Source organism: Staurois parvus, unplaced genomic scaffold (genome assembly GCF_062004578.1).
Source record: "Staurois parvus isolate SC_StPar_1 unplaced genomic scaffold, SC_StPar_1.0 ptg000122l, whole genome shotgun sequence".
Taxonomy (NCBI): domain Eukaryota; kingdom Metazoa; phylum Chordata; class Amphibia; order Anura; family Ranidae; genus Staurois; species Staurois parvus.
In genome coordinates, this window is record NW_028317918.1 from 1,242,275 (window position 1) to 1,263,239 (window position 20,965).

Consider the following 20,965-nt stretch of genomic DNA (forward strand, 5'->3'; position numbering starts at 1 on the left):
AAGCAGCTCAATGTTATCGTATGCACATTAGGACATTTAGAGGCAGAAAAAACCCTTCTGGTTTGTGTTTTTGAGAGCAGTTTCCTGGCAGAAAAAATCCAGCTGAATGCTCCTAAACTCTTGTACGAAAACTCTCTATATGGCTCCGTTCATACTGGCTTAAAAAAAGGCCAGTTCTCTTGACAGGAAAAATTATGCACATTTTGAGGGTTAGTTAGTGTTTAGAAGCATTTAGCAGCATAGAAAACCGCACTCAAAAAACCCAAAACAGAAGGGATTTTTTTCTGCCTCTGGGATTAAAAATTGCCTCTAGACTACCTATTGTGCATGGACACATAGGATAACATTAGTTGCTTCTACAGGGAAGAAGCTAAACTTCTCTAGGAGCAGTGTTTCTTTAAGCCAGTGTGCATAGGATAGAGCCTTAGAGCATTTTTTTTCTGCCAAGGGAACTGAAAATTATTTTAAGCCCAGTGTGCATGGACCCTAAAGGTGAACAGGTGCAAAAAGCCTCCAGTGCTCTTTTCATTTTATATTTTTACATGCTATAGGTGATATTGAAGAAACAGGTCTGTGTACTAGTAATGCTATCTCACTACTGCCCTTGAAACTGCAAAAGGAGATGTGTGCGTGTGTTGGGATCAGGATATACAGGAAAGACCTATAGGTGTTTTGGGGTGGGATCTCAGTGAACTGAAAATAAAATTCTTGTGATAGTGTCACTTAGCTTTAATACTATATAAGATAGGATGTAATAGGTAAAACGTATGTTGTGATATCCTCAGGGTGAACTGAACTTCACCCTGCAAGAAAACATTCCCCTTTCACCTTTAAATATTGTAGCTAGGAATATAATGTCAAGCTTGAGGCAGTCCAACATAAAAAATGGTTGCAATCTGTTTGAATCTGATGGCCTGACGTCTGCAGAATATCTGGTCTCCTTAATTTTATCAACAGTCTTGGTGACATATGGGCAGTGTTATTCTTTCTAGTGGATGAAAGGTTACCTTTGATAACCATGACATGTAACTAATCGCATTTGACTTTAATCTTTTTAACCTATTGATAGTTAAATATTTCTGCTTTTGTAGGTGTTGTGCCGGATGGAACATATGAAGTGTGTTCTCGGACAACAGGGCAGGCTTCAGCAGGTACGATTAAAATTGCATTTCCTATAATAATCTTGAGGATTTATGAGAATGCAGTTTGGTTTGTACATTCTTGTGCTGAGTTTCTAAAAGAGAAGGTATTTGTATTCATATATATTTATTTATTCAACACTAGAAAGCAACAGTGCTGGCACATGGACCCTCAATGTATTGTGGAAGATGTGTGGTATTGATGTGCATATGGATCCAAATATTGGAAAAAGGCTTAATGCCCTTGGCAATACTCTGACCACACTGACTGGAGAAGAGGACATAGATGATATCGCAGATCTGAACTCTGTAATCATGGCTGATCTCTCAGATGAAGATGAAGTTGACAGCATGTCTCCTACAGTCCATTCAGTACGTTCCCATACAACCATTTGCCATTATTGTGTTTGTCCTAATTTTTTTATTTCACTTCAGGCTAGCGCATACAATATGTGTTTGATTGTCTAGTCTATAGGGAGGAGGGGTTAACTATGATATGTAAGTGGATATGAAATGCTAGTGGCTAGATACAACTCTTCTTCCTCTTTGACATTTTTACCTCAAGCTGTATGGCGATTACTTAGGAAATCTAGCTCAAGTTAAACCAGTAATGCCTCCAGAAATATTTTTGTACTCTTTGCTTACTGTCTCTTCCAATATGATACCTAATCTTTTAGATGCATGACCTATTTAATATTTAAAATTAGATTCTGTGAGCCAATTGAGAGAAATATATTTGTCAGTCTCTAGGCAATGGCATGGATGGTAAATCATTCTATATCTGCCAGTGTAAAGTCTCACTCAAATGTACCACTGTTCACAGTAGTTTAGCTGTTTTGGTATATATATTATCTTGCTGTGTATAGATAATAGGTTTGGAACACTAGAATTAAATTTGCACTAAGGCTTATAAAAGAGATTCATATGAAAGAGAACTTTGCTATAAGAACTTAATACCTACTATAACGGTGTATAATTTAGATGAAAATGCTTTTCTGTCCTCTATATTGTAGGCAATATATAGACATGCATTGTTTAATTTACACACAAGCAGGATGCTGCAGCTTTTAAGGATAGATTACATTTGTGAATCTCAGAAACCAGTTGGTCAACATACAGCTGGCTTCTGTTAGCCTTGTGCTATTTAGAAGCAGATGTTCTCTGGCTTCTTAATAAAGCTTGCTGACACTTATTTTGAACAGGCTGGCTTCTAAATTAGTTTAACACTTATTTATTAAATACATTATTGACACTTTACAAGATTAGGGCCATTTTTTCAATATATATTTTTATTTACTTTTAGAGTTGTATTAATCAGAAAAAAAAAAGCCTAGTGAAAATGCATGTACATGCGTTCTGTGAGTATGAGGGAAAAGAACAAATGCGATAAGACTATTTTCAGTGCTGGGCAAATTTTTTTTTCCATTGATTTAAAACACAAAATGCCACATTTGGCCATTAGATGGTGCTAAGTAGTATAGAAATTTCCTGTGATACTGGATGCCACCTAGTGACCAAATGCAATATTTTCCATTGTAAATAAATGAAAAACATTTGAACACAGGAACTAGCTTCATAACATTAGCTTTTTTGCCCTATTCACACAGAATGAGTGTAGATTCACTTTCAATGGGCCAATTACTATACCATTTTTTTTATATATAAATACATCCATTATTGTTGCCAGTCACAGTCAGGTGCTCATTAAAATTTTTAGAAACATGGAAGAGATCATTAACTAGAGGAATTTTTGTTCATTAGCCTTTTGCCTTCTCATCTAGGTTGATTTTATGTTAAACTGTGATATTTCACATCTGTGGTGTGCTTACTGTTGTGTGACAGAAATTTGGCCCTTCGGAGAGCCACTAAAGCCTCTGGTTTAGAGTACTTTCTCTATGTTCTCCTTTCATAATGTGTATCTTTGTTCATCTTCTTCTGTTACTTTGTTATAAACTTTGCAAGGTAGTTGCTTCATCAATTTAGTATATTACTGGATTGTCGGAGAACTAACCATAATGTTTACTGTCCAGAATTCAGAAGCAGTTTTTATAAATGGAGAAAGCCACAAGCTTACCCTTGGTCAGCGACTTGTAAATCACCTACTTGGCCTGAATCAGAAACGTCAGCGTCACTCAGTCCCTGCAGATTATCTCTCTGGTTCAGAAATATCTGGTCCTGTCAGTACACACACAAGCGCAAGCAGGTCTCGCTCATGGGCAAATGTATGTAAACAAAAAAAAATAAAAAGTAAAATAAAGATGGTCTTCAAATCAACTCACATCAGTTAATTGGGTGACTTGTTAAAGGAATTAAATCTGTACTAAATCTATGATTATTGCATGCCTAACTCACAGGGAGATTGGTTGCAATTGATAAAGTGTTATGAAAAATTGGTACATAACAAATTATACTTTCCTAGGAAAGTGTTGACTATAGACGACCTGGGCAACTTGGAAGCCAGAGTGTTGATCCAAGAGGACGGAAATTTGTGAAACGCTTGGTTGATATACGAGAACTCAATGAACAAGCAAAAGTTATTGATGATCTCAAGTAAGCAACTTTTACAGGAATAGAGTTTTGATAGATCTGGAAAATGTCAAATGTGTTCATGCAAAAACAGATTCCTGAAGTTCCTTAGTTATTCCCTAGCCATTGCTATACCTGTTGCACATGTGTATTATGTGTAATATGTCCTATGGTATGCATAGGAACTGGGTAGTAAGCATAATAAATCAAAGGTTACAGCTTGGAGATCATGGCATCAAAGCATGTTATATCCCTAGTTATATGCTGTTGTATGCATTTTCCCATATTTACATGCGACTCCTGTGGCTGCTCTAGTGAATTTCCACAATCCAAAAACTTAGTATCAATTGAACAGTCTGTTTTTGTAATTTGGCCCCAGACTGTGTAGTGTTCTTGCTTATGCCATGGAGCTGCTGTAGCAACATTAGATCATATGTTCCACAGAGGCAAAGACTGATCCGATGATGAAAGTGTAAACTACGTGTCATTGCTATACGATTATGGTAAATATTTGCACTTCATTTGGTATTGTAATGCTCTTAGTTGAAAAGCAATGTACACTTGCATATATGCTGCAATTCTTTTTCTTTTTTAATATCTTTTGTCCATCCCCACTTGGATGATATTGTAACATTTTATATTAATTTTCATGTTTTAGAAGTGAGTTAAAGATTTCTGGCAAGCTTGCATTGCAGTGTGTGCAAAGCAATGGGAGTTAGGCAAAATTACTGTCAGAACGATACGAAAGGGCATTTTAGAATTTTGGTGTATGATCATATTAAAATTAATGCATTATATGTTGACACCGAAAATAATTAGGCATGCTATTTTTCTGTAAGAAAACTTGGGGCAAGCGAAGGAACCATAAACCAGGAAATTCAGCGCTATCAACACTTGGAGTCAGTGGCAGTAAATGACATCCGCAGAGATGTTCGAAAGAAGCTGCGCAGATCTAGCATGAGGGTAGGTTGCTGAAGAGCATTTATATGTGCATAATACAATTATGTTGGATTGTGTAAATAATTGGCTTTCTCCCCCAACTAGGCAGCCTCCTTGAAAGATAAATGGGGTCTTGGATATAAACCAAGCTACAACCGTTCCAAGAGTATCACTGCTTCTGGAAGACCACCTCTGAAACGAACAGAAAGAGCCAGGTACATGATGCTTTACACACTCAAGGATTTAACATATATTTATTAAATGTCTTTAACTGTGTTAAGAATTATGTGCACAGTTGCAGAAGAAATAAGAGTATATACATTCTTGGGCCGAACAACTCACTTGGTTGCCATTTTCTTTTTTTATATGCATCAAAGGAAAAAGTGAGTCTTTTTTATTTAGTTAAAAAAAATTACGAAATGATCTATTTTGAGAGATACTGCATATCCCTTGTTCTTTTTGTGCACATTTCCTTCTACACACCGTAGAAATTATATTAAAGTGGTTGTAAACCTCAGACATGAAATATGAACAAAGCATATGTCTCTATAGTGTGTACTTGTCTCAATCCTGAGCACTAAGTGTCATTTCTGTCTGCTGCTTTGTTTCTCTGCTATTAGCATGAATCACTTCTGACAATTTTTCCTAACACCAAAAAGAAAAATAAGAGTTAGGGACTTCCAGCAGATTGACAGCCTCAGCTCTGTTCCTGTGAGCTGTATGAGGGGAGGGGTGTCTCTTACCTCCAGTCAGCTCTTAGAGCTCTCCTCACTGAGCTATGTAACTTCAGCTCCCACCACCTTTTTCAGAACTCTCAGACAAGCTTTATAAATTCAGCACTTTGAATGGATGTAGAGAAGATAAGACTACAGATAGACAGGTAAAATTTATGTAGGAGGATTTGTTTCATCTCTGTGTATCACCTGAGGATAGTCCCTTCACTGGGTATATGTAAGGTATTACAGCCACTTTAAAGTACTATAGTGTTTAACTTACAGTATACCATCATGTATGCTTGTATTAAAGCTTTTACGCACACCAGTTTATCATATTGCTGATATTAATGAATGTGTCCATACTAGTGCAGCAACTTGTGCTTGCCTGTGTGGGCTTAGATCATGCTAAATGGGAACATCAGCAGTGTTCTCTTGGTAGTCTTTACACATGCACATAACTACTGTAATTTGCTTTATAAAGAAGAAAGGTTTTTGAAGCACAACCAGTAATAGGCACGATGAAGCTTTTGCCCAATTAAAATGTAGATATCAACTTGTAAAAGACAATATAAAGCTGTTCCTCACAAGTACATTGTTGATGCTGATAAATGTTTGCTTCTACATAGTATGTGTTTGACATCTTGCGTATAGAACCATACTAAACCTATAGATTGATGTGAATCCCTTTTGGTGATTTTTATCCAGCTTTGTTACTTTCTTTACACTGCAGTTGTTTTAATTGGCCTTATGTCAGGAGATAGAAATTATATATATTTGTTTTCCTGTTTAGTTCTAGAGTAGATGGTGAAGAGCTTCCTGAAATTCGTATTGAAGCTGCTTCTCCTGCAGGTCCAAGAGTGACATTCAACATTCAAGATAGCGTAAGTATAATACTCATACTTGAATGGCCCATCTCAAAAGAATCTGAGCTTGTGCTCCCATTTGTTGGGTGGTTACTTATCAAAGTTATCAAGTATTTTCCCATACTTCACATATTATAAAAATTACCCCTGCCTCCCACAGCCCTCTTGCAATATTAGTGGGGTTCTGTTATCCTCTTCACACAGCCTTTTTGATACTAAAGTCTACAAAAGCGGCAGAGGTTATAGAGTGCTATTGTATACAGATGAACAGGGTACAATCTTAGATTGAAATGATTGGAACCCTTGCTTGCGAAAAACCAGGTAATTGCAGGAGATGGGGTCCCCTCCATGTTAGTACATGGAAGATTCAGAATCCCCTGAAAATTAATATTATATAATTCCATTTAGAGTACCAGTATTTACATTAGAGTGCCCATTTCAAAACCAATTTTTTTTGTGTAGAAAACTTTTATGTTCTTATAAGTTATTTAGTTTCCATTTATTTTTATTTATAAAGGTGATGTTACAGGGTAACATTTTGGACTCTAATTTGTTTTTGGTTTAATTATTAATTCTATTCACCTTACTGGATAAAATCACCTTACTATGAGTCCTCTAAGATACATGTATGATTTAATGTACTAATGTAAGCTTTGTCTTTGTATTACGTTTATTGGTTTATGAGTGTTATCTTAAATCAAGTGTTTTTATTTTTTTCTTTTTCAATAAATGAAGTTAAATAAAACAGTTTTAGGGATAAATCGTCACTCTCGCAGTTCTTGGGAGGAAGGGTATTTCAAGGTATTTGTAAATGGAAAACTGTCAATTTCACACTAACTTCATGCAAATGTTAATTACTTTTAATCTTTACCACCTAAAACTAAGTAAATGTGCATCAAGCAGTTTTATTTATTGCCGGTGCTAAATCAAATGCTAAATAGCATAGTTATATGAATTCCTTTAGTATCAGTGGACAAATGAATCGGTCTGTAAGAATCACTGATATCCTCATTGACATTTGGGTCATAAATGAAGTTACACTATAGACTACTCCAGTTACTCTAACCAACAAATATACCACATATAAATGTGGAAAAGGTACATGGGGTTTTTGCTTGCATATTAAAGCTAAGGATAACTTGAACTGTGGTAACTGTGACCAAATAGTACAAATGGGGGGCAATAGACTATTTACCAGTCTGAATGCCTCCTGCAGCTGATTATTTCCCCATTACTGATTTACCATTTCTTGTTCTACAAAGTGTCTTTGTGTGGAGGAAGCCACACCAGCAGGACTTTCCTCCCTCACATCAGAGCTTCCCATGGATGACAATTTGATGACTGATTATTATACAGGATTTATTATTATACAGGATTTCTATAGCGCCAACAGTTTGCGCAGTGCTTTACAATATAAGGGAGACAGTACAATTACAATACATTTCAGTACAGAAGGAATGTGAGGGCACTGCTCTTGGAGCTAACAATCTAAAGGAAGGGGGCGGTGATACAAAAGGTGATAGCTGCGGGGGATGATCTGGTGGAGGCGATTCAAGTACAGTTCTTAGGTGGAGGTGGGGTAGGCTTTCCTGAAGAAGTGAGTTTTCAAAGATCGCCTAAAGGCAGACAGGGTGGGGGCTGACCAGGCATGCTGTGGTAGGGAGTTTCAGAGGATGGGAGAGGCTCTGAAGAAGTCCTGGAGGCAAGCGTGGGAGGAGGTGATGAGGGAGCTAGAGAGGAAGATATCATGGGAGGAGTGGAGTGGGCAATATCTGTGGATGAGGTTGGCGATGTAGCTAGGGGCAGTGTTTTGGATGGCTTTGTAAGCTGTGGTTAGTATTTTGAATTTTATACGTTGGGTTAGTGGAAGCCAGTGAAGGGATTGGCAGAGAGGGGCAGCAGTCGCTGATCGGTTGGTAAGGTATATGAGTTTAGCAGCATAATAGACTGAAGGGGGGATAGCCTGTGTAACGGTAGACCAGTGAGGTGGGAGCTGCAGTAATCAAGGTGGGATATAACCAAGGCGTGGATAAGTTGTTTTGTGGTGTCATTGGTCATAAAGGGGTGGATTTCGGAAATGTTGCGGAGTTTGAGGCGGCAGGATTTAGCCAGTGAGTGGATGTGGGGGCCAAAGGAGAGGTCAGAGTCTAGGATTATGCCTAGCACCCTGTCATGAGGGGAAGGACCAATGGTTGTGCTGTTGATCTTAATGGGAAAGTCGTGAGTGGGGGATTGGGGAGGAGGAAATATTACAAGCTCAGTTTTTGAAAGATTGAGTTTAAGGTAGTGATGTGACATCCATGCTGATATGTCGCTTAGTAGATTTGTGATATGTGAGGAGACTGAGGGGGTGAGCTGGGGAGTGGAGAGATAGATCTGGGTGTCATCAGCATATAGGTGGTATTGAAAGCCATCGGAGGTTATCAGTTGGCCCAGGGAGGAGGTATACAGCGAGAAAAGGAGGGGCCCAAGGACAGAACCTTGGGATACCCCAACAGGAAGAGAAGCGGAGGAGGAGGAGTTGTATGTGACACTGAAAGTGTGCTGAGAAAGGTAAGAGGAGAACCTGGAGGGAGCAGAGTCACGAAGGTTGATGGAGTGGAGTTTACTGAGGAGGAGCGAGTGGTCGACTGTGTCAAAGGCAGCGGAAAGGTCAAGGAGTATGAGTATGGAGTAGTGGCCGTTGGTTTTAGCAGTTAGTAGGTCATTAGTGAGTTTTAGTAGGGCAGTTTCTGTGGAATGTTGTGGGCGGAAGTCAGACTATCGGGGATCAAGAAGGTTGTTGTCGGTGAGGTAGCAGTTCATATGGTTGTGAACAAGGCGCTTGAGAAGCTTGGAGGCAAACGGGAGCAGGGTGATGGGTTTTAAGTTATTCAAACAGGTGGGGACTGGCAAGGGTTTTTTGAGAATGGGGGTAACCAGTGCATGTTTGAGTGGGGAGGGAAAGGTACCCATGGAGAGTGAGAGGTTGAAGATGTGGGTTAGAGAGTTTAGGATAGAGCAGGAAGGAGGCTGCAACAGTCGTGAGGGGACAGGATCCAGGGGACAGGTGGTGAAGTGGGCCTTGGAAAGGAGTTCGGTAACTTCCTTGGTGGTAACAGGGTCGAAGGAGGAGAGTGTTGAGTTTGGTGTTGGGCCTGGTATGTTGGTTAGAGGAGGAAGCTTGACACTGGAGATCTCATCACGAATTGTGTGGATCTTCTTCAAATGACTGGCAATCTCCTGTGCAGTAAGTAAGTTGATGGAGGCAGTGGGGGTGGAGTAAGGGATTAAGGGTAGAGAAGAGTTGACGAGGATTGGATGAGAGGGTCTTGATGAGACTGTTGTAGTAGGTTTGCTTAGCAGCGTGGAGGCTGGAGTTTTATTTGAGAAGAGCAGATTTGTAGAGGGTAAAGTCTTTCAGGGATTTCGTTTTACGCCATGCTCGCTCAAGAGTGTGGCTGTGTCTCTTGAGACTTCTGGTGTCATCTATTTGCCAGGGTTGTGACAGGTGAGGCCTGGTTCTGCGTGTAGAAAGAGGAGCAAGAGCGTCCAGGGAGGATGATAGATAGTTGTAGGCAGATGTAGCCAGCTCTGGGCAGGACAGGGCTGCAATTTCATCATAGAGGCGCTCAGTAGCGGAGTGAAGAAGGTCAGGGCTGAGGTGGTGGAGGTTTCTACAGGTAATGGTTTGCTGGTTGGAGGCATGGGAGGTAGGAGGCAGGGAGAGTGCGAAGCTGATAAAGTTGTGATAAGAGAGAGGAAAAGAGGTGTTAGGGAGGTTACAGGGAGTGCATAGGTGGGTGAATACAAGGTCAAGGGTCTGCCATTGGAGTGGGTGGTGGATTGTGACCATTGTGTTAGGTTAAAAGAGGAAGTTAGGTTGAGTAGTTGAGAGGTGGCAGTGGTGTGAACATTGACTGGGATGTTAAAGTCACCGAGGATGATGGCAGGCACCTCAGAGGAGAGAAAGTACAGTAGCCATGATGAAAAATCATCAAGAAAGGGTGACACTGGGCCTGGGGGCCGGTAGATGACTGCGATCCTCAGACAAACAGGAGAAAAGAGATGAATACAGTGCACTTCAAAAGAGCGGAGGGACAGAGAAGAAGGGGCAGGAAGAACCTGGAACGTGCTTTGTGGGGAAAGAAGAAGTCCAACTCCGGCCCCTTTTTGTCCACTGGGTCTGGGCAAGTGAGTCCAGAGGAGGCCGCCATGGGAGAGTGCAGCTGAGGAGACAGAGTTGGAATCCTGGAGCCAGGTTTCAGTAATAGCAAGTAGGTTGAGGGAGTGGGAGAGGAAGAGGTCATTGGTAGTAGAGAGTTTGTTAGAGGCTGAGCGGGCATTCCAGAGGGCACATAGGAGGGAGGGGTTGGTGCGTGGAAGCAAGGGTAATTGAGATGAGAGAGTGAGGGTTGCAGCTGTGGCCAGAGAAGGGAGGCTGCTGCTTCTGTGGTTTGGAGTTTGATGGTGGAGGGCCAGGGTTTGGGGCAATGTCTCCAGAAGTTAGTAGTAATAGGAGGGTGAGGGAGGTGAGGTGGGAGCGAGATTTATATGAGGGCAAGTGCCGCAGTGATTTTGTAGCGGTGACATTATGTGGACCAAGAGAGAGCAGGAGATAAGTGCAGTGATATTGAGAGGGCAGAAGTGAGGGTGATATGTACAGGTTGTGGGGTGGGGAGGGAGGGGTAAACAAGAGAGAGTTTGAAAAGACAGAGCATTATAGCAAGAAAGAGAGTTAGCAAGAGCATGCTGGAGAAATAACAAAGGCAGGCTGATGGAAAGAGGTAAGAGAGGGAAGAGCACATGCAATCTACTTGAGGTGGAACACTAATGTTTGTACTTGCCTTAGTCAAAGTGCCATTTTTAAAAGTGCCATGTACTCAGCGCCGTAATGCTTACTTTACGCAAGGAATGCCAGCCGTCCCAAGGACTGTACTGAATTTATACTTGGATGGGGGGGGGGGGGGTTAGGCAATCGTTCAATTAAAAGCTAATAAATGACACATGGCGGATGTGTTCTACCCTTAACAAATTGCAAGCAGGATGGACACAAGATAAGGCAAGGTGTTTGATCTCAGCTAAGGCACTGTGAGGCTAAGGTCACTTCATACAGGCAAGTATACACAGTAGTTACAAAAAAAAAAAACAGGGATGATGAGGGAATATTCAAGAAGATCTCAAGTACAACTTGCTCTCAGAGGCACATTACTCAGCGCCGTAATGCTTACTTTACGCAAGAAATGCCAGCCGTCCCAAGGACTGTACTGAATTTATACTTGGATGGACGGGGGGGGGGGGGGGGTTAGGCAATCGTTCAATTAAGAGCTAATAAATGACACATGGCGGATGTGTTCTACCCTTAACAAATTGTAAGCAGGATGGACACAAGATAAGGCAAGGTGTTTGATCTCAGCTAAGGCACTGTGAGGCTAAGGTCACTTCATACAGGCAAGTATACACAGTAGTTACAAAAAAACAAAAACAGGGATGATGAGGGAATATTCAAGAAGATCTCAAGTACAACTTGCTCTCAGAGGCACAGTAATGAAATCACCAGCAGTGCCTTAAATGATATACAGCTATAATACTATAGATACTATAGACATGTGCTGCTATTTTTGTGGTGAAATTCAAGACAGAACAAATATGCAGTTTAGTTTGGGGCACCAGTTCGCAAAAAGTGTACTGGGAAACTGGTGAGAGTGCAGTGAAACGCAACCAAATTGATAAGAGGCATGGAGGACCTCAGCTATGAGGGAAAATTAGCTTAACTGAATGTATTCTCTCTTGAGAAGCGCCGTTCTTCAGGGTGATATGATCACCATAGCAAAGTTATTCACTTTAAAGGATAAGTTCACTTGTTGTATCATGGTACACCTGTATTCAGGTTGTAACATGAGACATGTTACTGTTGCAGCAGCCCCTGCACCCCCCTTTCCCAACACCTCTGTTGTGACAGCAATCCGGGTATCCTCTCACCGCATCTGCTGTCACAGTTTTAAAAAATGCGGCCATGCAGGACTCCTCCCTCCCGACCGCGTCATTCATCCACAGTGTTCTGTTAATGGGAGAACTACAAGTACTGTCAGCTTTTGCAGCAGTCACTTTTAGTTACCAGTGAACTACCAGGGCGCTGATGAGCACCCTATGTAGTTTACTGATGCTTCCTGCCATTCAGGTACGAGCAGACAGATACACAGATTGTCTGCAGGAGTCTTGCATTGCACCTGTGATCTGCTGATCGCAGGTGCAATGCTTCGCAGGCTCGTAGTGAAAAGAAAATAAATAATACCTGCACATTTTTTTACCTGCAAAAATGATTTTTTTTCCCCTTGGTGGAACAAATGAGACCATGCTTTAAGGATTTTTTGCCATTCTCTGGACCAACTGAGGGTATAGGGTTCTCAATATGCAGGTTTTTAAATATGATTTATTCATTTTTTTTCCATTTGAGATGGGAGAAAGCAAACCCCCCCCCCCTCCCCCCCCATGTCAAAATATAGCATAGGGTTTTGGAGAGTCTAACCAGATAATGTTAGTTCTGAAACTTGTGGTATACAAGGATGCCAAATTTTGTCCATTGATGAAATAACAAATGCATCCCTTTGCCGGCAGTAAAAAGATATTGCTGTACATTTACTACATATATTTGCATGAACAGTTTCTTTCACTATTAGACCTTTAATTTTCAGGAAATCTTGGTGAACCAGACTACCATCTTTACAACTGCAGTGCTTACATTTTTATTTGCTCTTGGTGGCTGGGTGTCCTCCATATCTGTGTGCTGTTATTGATCACAACATTAATCCATCCCATCTCTTCTATTGTTCACCAGCTCATTTGTGTCTCTTGTTATGGAAATTTCTTGGGATTTTGCCACTGTTTTACCTATCAGTCTGGCAGTGTTTTCAAATTACCTGCCAATCTTTTTCCTGGTAATGAGATCTAAACATTGCCATATAACTGTGTTTTTTTTTTTGTTTGTTTTTCTATTCCCCCTGAAACAGTTTCCAGAGGAGGTAGATGGTGATCTGTTGTCAGTTACCATTGATGGTCCATCTCATTACTCATCCATTAGTGATGGTGCACATCCTGTGTTCAGTTCCCCAAACACCCCACTAGTGTTTTCACCAGGCATTCCTTTCCAGACTGAAGAAAAACGAGAAGATACTTCTTCCTCATCCTCTGAGGAGTCTGAAAAAGAGGAAGACCATGAAAGGGAGAAGATGTATATATACAGGAAACCTCAGTGAGTATTCTTCTATTTCATTTTAATTACTGCCTAAAATGAGCAGTTGTATAACACATTTGTAGTCAAATCTAAAAAGAGTATTTTTTAAAAATATTTTCCCACTTAGCTACAGATACTGTATTTCTTACTTTTTTTTCTATTTTTTTACTATATACATTTTTCATTTTGGAGACTGCACATACAGTGCAAACATGACCAGTATACATTCCTCCCTTTACAATAATAGCAAATAGCATTATAAGCAGTGCAAATAGAAGGCCAAACCGAATGCCATCAAATGCATATCAATGTTTCTGGGTTCTGGCTTGTAAGATTCTCTAGAAAATCTTAGTAGTTTCTCTCTCAACTTCTCTTTAAGCATTCAGAGAATATAGGAAAAAATTAGACAGAAATAGCGTGAAGAGCATCACCTTTGGAAAGTCAAGCTAAAATTACAGTAAAAATCACACTGCGTCCATTTGCCATTAAAAATGTATGGCACACCGAAGGGCGTTTCTTGTCTTGCCGTGATCCCAGCACGATTTGGTATGTCTATAGTAACTTTTTATTTATTTAGTCAGGACAAACAAGTTCAACACAATAATAATGTTCAGCCACATGATTGCAGGAAAGAAAATCGCATCATAAATGGCCTGCCTTACTCATACAGATATATGTATATATCCATAAGTAAAATAGTGGTTGGGTAACCTTGCAAAACAAAAACCTTTAGAAGTCCACTCACACCTATGAATAAATCCTGCCAATACATATACATAGGTTAGTCATGTTTTTTAATTGTTTGCAAGGAAAGCTATAAATCCATCATCACAGCCCAAGCTGAGAATGTGGTATGGAATCTCCTGCAGATGTAACCACGCATGTTCCCATATTCTTCTCCCAGCTTAGGACTGAAGAGCACCCATAACATATTTTTCCTTTACTAAAAAGCAGCTATCAATCCATCCTATTCCTGGTAAGTGGTCCAGTGCTCGAAACTTCTTGTTGATTCATGATGTCACACCAGAGCAGAATTAGAAATTGCCAGGCATAAAAGAGAACTTCCTCCTGCAGATCAGCATGTAAGATAATGACGGTACTGCTCAATAGGTAAAGGATTGTCACTGGCAGCAGTGATTTTTCAACAGTAGAATTTGTCTTTGACAGGGATCTCTCCTTCTAATATGGCTACTTTAAAAAAGCAAATATTGGAGTTGCATAACAGATCCCTCCAGGATACCTGGTGTCTTAGAAAGAGCTGACTGAATGACCAGCCCTTTCCCTACAGGCTGATATCTGTCTGTCCACTTATCCACTTATGCACAACCTCCACCTCCCTGATACACATTTGGAACCCACTTTTTCTTTTAAGACGCCCATGAAATAAGCACTCACAGCTTATCCAACAAAAAACGTCATAGTGATTTGAAGGTATTAATCAATTAGCATACATTCTTTTATACATAAGCTCATGGATAAAAATATATTTCCTTTACATTCTCAGTTGATGTTTTTCAACTATACATACTATATATATACAGTAAGGTCCATATATATTGGAACATCGAAACAATTCTAACATTTTTGGCTCTATACACCACCACAATGGATTTGAAATGAAACGAACAAGATGTGCTTTAACTGCAGACAGTCAGCTTTAATTTGAGGGTATTTACATCCAAATCAGGTGAACGGTGTAGGAATTACAACAGTTTGCATATGTGTCTCCCACTTGTTAAGGGACCAAACGTAATGGGACAATTGGCTTCTCAGCTGTTCCATGGCCAGGTGTGTGTTATTCCCTCACTATTCAATTACATTGAGCAGATAAAAGGTCCAGAGTTCATTTCAAGTGTGCTATTTGCATTTGGAATCTGTTGCTGTCAACTTTCAAGATGAGATCCAAAGAGCTGTCACTATCAGTGAAGCAAGCCATCATTAGGCTGAGAAAACAAAATAAACCCATCAGAGAGATAGCAAAAACATTAGGCGTGGCCAAAACAACTGTTTGGAACATTCCTAAAAAGAAGGAATGCAGCGGTCAGCTCAGCAACACCAAAAGACCCGGAAGACCACAGAAAACAACTGTGGTGGATAACCGAAGAATTCTTTCCCTGGTGAAGAAAACACCCTTCACAACAGTTGGCCAGATCAAGAACACTCTCCAGGAGGTAGGTGTATGTGTGTCAAAGTCAACAATCAAGAGAAGACTTCACCAGAGTGAATACAGAGGGTTCACCACAAGATGTAAACCATTGGTGAGCCTCAAAAACAGGAAGGCCAGATTAGAGTTTGCCAAATGACATCTAAGAAAGCCTTTACAGTTCTGGAACAACATTCTATGGACAGATGAGACCAAGATCAACTTGTACCAGAGTGATGGGAAGAGAAGAGTATGGAGAAGGAAAGGAACTGCTCATGATCCTAAGCATACCTCATAAGTGAAGCATGGTGGTGGTAGTGTCATGACGTGGGCATGTATGGCTGCCAATGGAACTGGTTCTCTTGTATTTATTGATGATGTGACTGCTGACAAAAGCAGCAGGATGAATTCTGAAGTGTTTCGGGCAATATTATCTATTCATATTCAGCCAAATGCTTCAGAATTCATTGGACTCCGCTTCACAGTGCAGATGGACGATGACCCAAAGCATACTGCAAAAGCAACCAAAGAGTTTTTTAAGGGAAAGAAGTGGAATGTTATGCAATGGCCAAGTCAATCACCTGACCTGAATCCGATTGAGCATGCATTTCACTTGCTGAAGACAAAACTGAAGGGAAAATGTCCCAAGAACAAGCAGGAACTGAAGACAGTTGCAGTAGAAGCCTGGCAGAGCATCACCAGGGATGAAACCCAGCATCTGGTGATGTCTGTGCGTTCCAGACTTCACGCTGTAATTGACTGCAAAGGATTTGCAACCAAGTATTAAAAAGTGAAAGTTTGATTTATGATTATTAATCTGTCCCATTACTTTTTGCTCCCTTAACAAGTGGGAGGCACATATGCAAACTGTTGTAATTCCTACACCGTTCACCTGATTTGGATGTAAATACCCTCAAATTAAAGCTGACAATCTGCAGTTAAAGCACATCTTGTTTGTTTCATTTCAAATCCATTGTGGTGGTGTATAGAGCCAAAAATGTTAGAATTGTGTCAATGTCCCAATATTTATGGACCTGACTGTATACATATACACACACACTATATTGGCAAAAGTATTGGGACGCCTGCCTTTACACACACATGACCTTTAATGGCATCCCAGTCTTGGTCTGTAGGGTTCAATATTGAGCTGCCCACCTTTTGCAGCTATACCAGCTTCAACTCTTCTAGGAAGGCTGTGCACAAGGTTTAAGAGTGTATGGGAAAGTTTGACCATTCTTCCAGAAGCGCTTTTGTGAGTTTAGGCACTGATGTCTGACGAGAAGGCCTGACTCGCAGTCTATGCTCTAATTTATCCCAAAGGTGTTCTGTTGGGTTGAGGTCAGGACTCTGTGCAGGCCAGTCACGTTCCTCCACCCCAAACTCGCTCATCCATGTCTTTATGGACCTTGCTTTGTGCACTGGTGCGCAGTCATTTTGTAACAGGAAGGGACTATCCCTAAACTGCTCCCACAAAGTTGGGAGCATGAAATTGTCCAGAATGTCTTGGTATGCTGACGCCTTAAGAGTTCCCTTCACTGGAACTAAGGGGCCAAGCCCAACCTCTGAAAAACAACCCACACTATAACCCCCCCACCACCACCACCAAACTTTACACTTGGCACAATGCAGGCAGACAAGTACCGTTCTCCTGGCAACCGCCAAACCCAGACACATCTATTGGATTGCCAGACAGAGAAACGTGATTCAGTACTCCAGAGAACACGTTTCCTCTGCTATAGAGTCCAGTGGCGGTGTGCTTTACACCGCTGCATCCGACACTTTGCATTGCACTTGGTGATGTAGGGCTTGGATGCAGCTGCTCGGCCATGGAAACCAGTTCCATGAAGCTCTCTATGCACTGTTGTGCTAATCTGAAGGTAATCCGAGCTCTTTAGCTATTGACTCTGCAGACAGTTGACGACTTCTGCGCACTGTGCAATTCAGCATACGCTGACCCCGCTGTGTAATTGTTCGTGGCCTACCCCTTGGTGGATGAGTTGCTCTTGTTCCCAGGTGCTTCCACTCTGTTATAATACCACTAACAGTTCACCGTGGAGTACTTAGTAGCAAGGAAATTTCACAGATGGACTTATTGCACAGGTGGCAGCCCACCATGCTTGAATTCACTGAGCTCCTGAATGCGACCCATTCTTTCACAAATGTTTGTAGAAGCAGTATGCATGACTAGTTGCTTGATTTTATACACCTGTAGCCATGGAGGTGCTTGAAAAACCTGAATCCAATGGTTTGGAGGGGTGTCCCAATACTTTTGGCAATATAGTGTGTGTGTGTGTGTGTATATATATATATATATATATATATATATATATATATATATATATATATATATATATATATATATATATATGCACACAGTTAGGTCCACATATATTTGGACACAGGCACAATTTTTGTTTTTTTCAGGTATTTACCAAAACATATTCAAGCTATAGTTATATAATGGATATGGGCTGAAAGTTCACACTCTCAGGTTAAATTTGAGGGTATGTACATCCAAATTGGAGGAAGGGTTTAGGAATTACAGCTCTTCCTCCCTTTTTCTAGAGACCAACAGTAATTGGACAATTGAATCAAAAGCTGTTTTATGGCCAGGTGTGGGCTACTCCTTCATTATATCTTTGTCAATTAAGCAGATAAAAGGTCTGTAGTTGATTCTAAATGTGGTCTGTTGCTGTGAACCTACATCATGCGTTCAAAGGAGCTGTCCCTGCAAGTGAAACAGGCCATTGTAAGGCTTCAAAAATGAAACAAATCCATCAGAGAGATAGTAGCAACATTAGGAGTGGCCAAATCAACAGTTTGGTACATTCTGAGGAACGAAGAATGCACTGGTGAGCTCAGCAACATAAGGCATGGACGTCAACAGAATTCAACAGTGGTGGATGATCGCAGGATCCTCTCTATGGTAAAGAAAAACCCATTCACAACATCCAGACAAGTGAAGGTTAGAGTCTACAATTAAGAGAAGATTTCACAAGAGCAAATACTAAGGGTTCACCACATGGAGCAAACCATAATCCTGAAGAATAGAAAAGGCAGATTAGACTTTGCCAAAAAACATCTAAAAAAGCCAGACCAGATCTGGAAAAGCATTCTTTGGACAGATGAAACTAAGATTAATCTGTACCAAAATGATGGGAAGAAAAAAGTGTGGAAAAGGCTTGGAACAGCTCATGATCCAAAGCACACAACGCCATCTGTAAAACATGGTGGAGGCAGTGTAATGGTATGGCCATGCATGGCTTCCAGTGACACTGAGTCATTGGTGTGTATTGATGATGAGGCAGAAGCAGCCGAATAAATTCTGCAGTGTTCATAGATATACTGTCAGCTCAGATTCAGCCAAATGCAGCAAAGTTGATTGGATGGCGCTTCACAGCACAGATGGACAATGATCCAAAACACACTGCAAAAGCAACCCAGGAGATTTTGAAGGAAAAGATGTGGAATATGCTGCAATGGCCGAGTCATTCACCTGATCTCAACCCAATTGAGCATGCATTTCACTTGCTGAAGGCAAAACTAAAGGCAGACAGACCCACAAACAAAGAACAACTGAAGACAGCTGCAGTTAGAGCCTGGCAAAGCATCAGAAAGGAGCAAACCCAGTCTTTGGTAATGTCTATGGGTTCCAGACTTCAAGCAGTCATTGATAGTAAAGGATTCTCAACAAAATATTAAAAATGAACATTTTATTTATGATTATATTCATTTGTCCAATTTAATTTCAGCCCCTGAAAATGGAGGTACTGTGTACAAAAATGGTTGCAGTTCCTAAAATTCGTACTTGATATTTATGTTCAACCCCTTGAATTAAAACTGAAAGTCTGCACTTCAAATTAATTTGGATTGTCTCATTTTAATTTATTCTGGTGGCACACAGAGCCAAAAGTATAAAAATTGTGCCTGTGTCCAAATATATATGGACCTGTGTGTGTGTGTTTACATATATATATATATATATATATATAGTAATTAATGCGCCAATTCCTAAATGTTTCATACACTCTTATTTTCACGCACACACACAGAAGACACTTTTGATTAAATGTTTATATCAGTGTTAATATTTGGTTGCTGTTATTTTTGTAATATTTGTGTAAATTCAACTGTAAGTCGTGCTACAAATGTAATTCTCTTTTATTATCCTTATAGGCAAAGTAGTCGCAAGAAATCCTCTGGATTTGCTGCAGTCCATCAACTTTTCACAGAGCGTTGGCCTAGCACACCATCCAACCGCAATGTATCCAGCACTACCACTGAGAGAAATATAGACTTTGAACTAGACATAAGAGTGGAAATTGACAGTGGTAAATGTGTGCTGCATCCCACAACTCTGCAACAGGACCATGATGAAATCAGTTTGAGAAGGTAATCTGCAAAGCCTACTTTTACATGTACTGTAGCTGTAGTACAGACAAAAGGTGATGTTGCAAAGAACCAATTGAATCAATATGTGTTTATACAGAAATCTTCTGGAATTACTTCTCAACCATGATCCAGCATCAGATCTTTGTTAAAAGACTGAATCTGATTGGTGGCCAAAAGATAAAGCAGAACTACAGGCCACATCATGATGGCTGGGCTTTTTCCATAATGTCCAACTAGTCACAGATAGTTTTGCACATTATGGTACACTTACCTTCCATAGTGTCCCCTTTTTTTTTCCCTTGTGATGCAGTGTTTGCCCATGTTGCTCTGTCATCACCACTGATATCACCCGCCATTCTTCCAGGATTGGCATCTTCAGATATTTTTATCTTTTAAGGAAAAGTTTATTAGTGTTTCCAGTGCACTAGACATATCTGAAACATCCAGTTTTCCAAAGAGGCATCTAGCTGGCTTGCATATATTTGGTATTGTCAGAAGATAATCTGTTATATCTAAACAGTAAGATCTTATTATGAGACATTGCAATACCATGTGAAAAAAGGTTCCATCAGCAGAGTCACATCTGTGACTTATCAAAGTGGGAAATCTTCAGCTACCTTGACCGGCCATCCCCAGTCACATAGCTCCCATGTATACACACAAGAGTTACTTCACCCTTACACCCAAGGCATGCTGAGTGCACTGAGCCACCAAAAAATCACAACATTGTTGGCAGGCAGAAAGGTAGATTTATTGCTAAAAAGAAAACTCTTTTGCAAAAAAAAGTACCTTTCAGGCATTTTTTTTTTTTGCATTCTTTAGTTAAGGTTTTTTAATACATTACAAAATAGTAAATATGACATAAGAAAAAGGGAACGCACAGAGCCTGAGCCATATGTTGACAGATAATTCTCAGAAACTACAAGCAACTTTACACATAAAGATAGCATGGATACAAACCCCTTGAGTCCTGAAGGAAGGTGTAATGTGCCTGTGATATCCGAACAGAGAAGAGAATAAAACACATTAGG

The 20,965-nt window shown here is 40.4% G+C and overlaps 1 protein-coding gene across 11 annotated transcripts in view; it reads left to right on the forward strand.

Moving 5' to 3' along the window:
• Nucleotides 1–20,965, forward strand: part of BLTP1 (bridge-like lipid transfer protein family member 1) — a 478,785-nt gene that overhangs the window by 402,318 nt on the left and 55,502 nt on the right. For 6 of the 11 annotated variants that reach the window (XM_089672161.1, XM_089672163.1, XM_089672166.1 and 3 more), the window contains 10 exons: nt 1,092–1,151; nt 1,285–1,511; nt 3,170–3,361; nt 3,559–3,689; nt 4,505–4,628; nt 4,710–4,819; nt 6,111–6,201; nt 6,919–6,984; nt 13,173–13,414; nt 19,719–19,934. In XM_089672161.1, coding sequence (XP_089528287.1) covers nt 1,092–1,151; nt 1,285–1,511; nt 3,170–3,361; nt 3,559–3,689; nt 4,505–4,628; nt 4,710–4,819; nt 6,111–6,201; nt 6,919–6,984; nt 13,173–13,414; nt 19,719–19,934 — 1,459 coding nt within the window. The remainder of the gene's footprint in view (nt 1–1,091; nt 1,152–1,284; nt 1,512–3,169; nt 3,362–3,558; nt 3,690–4,504; nt 4,629–4,709; nt 4,820–6,110; nt 6,202–6,918; nt 6,985–13,172; nt 13,415–19,718; nt 19,935–20,965) is intronic. The other 5 variants (XM_089672167.1, XM_089672165.1, XM_089672171.1 and 2 more) reach the window with 5 other exon arrangements.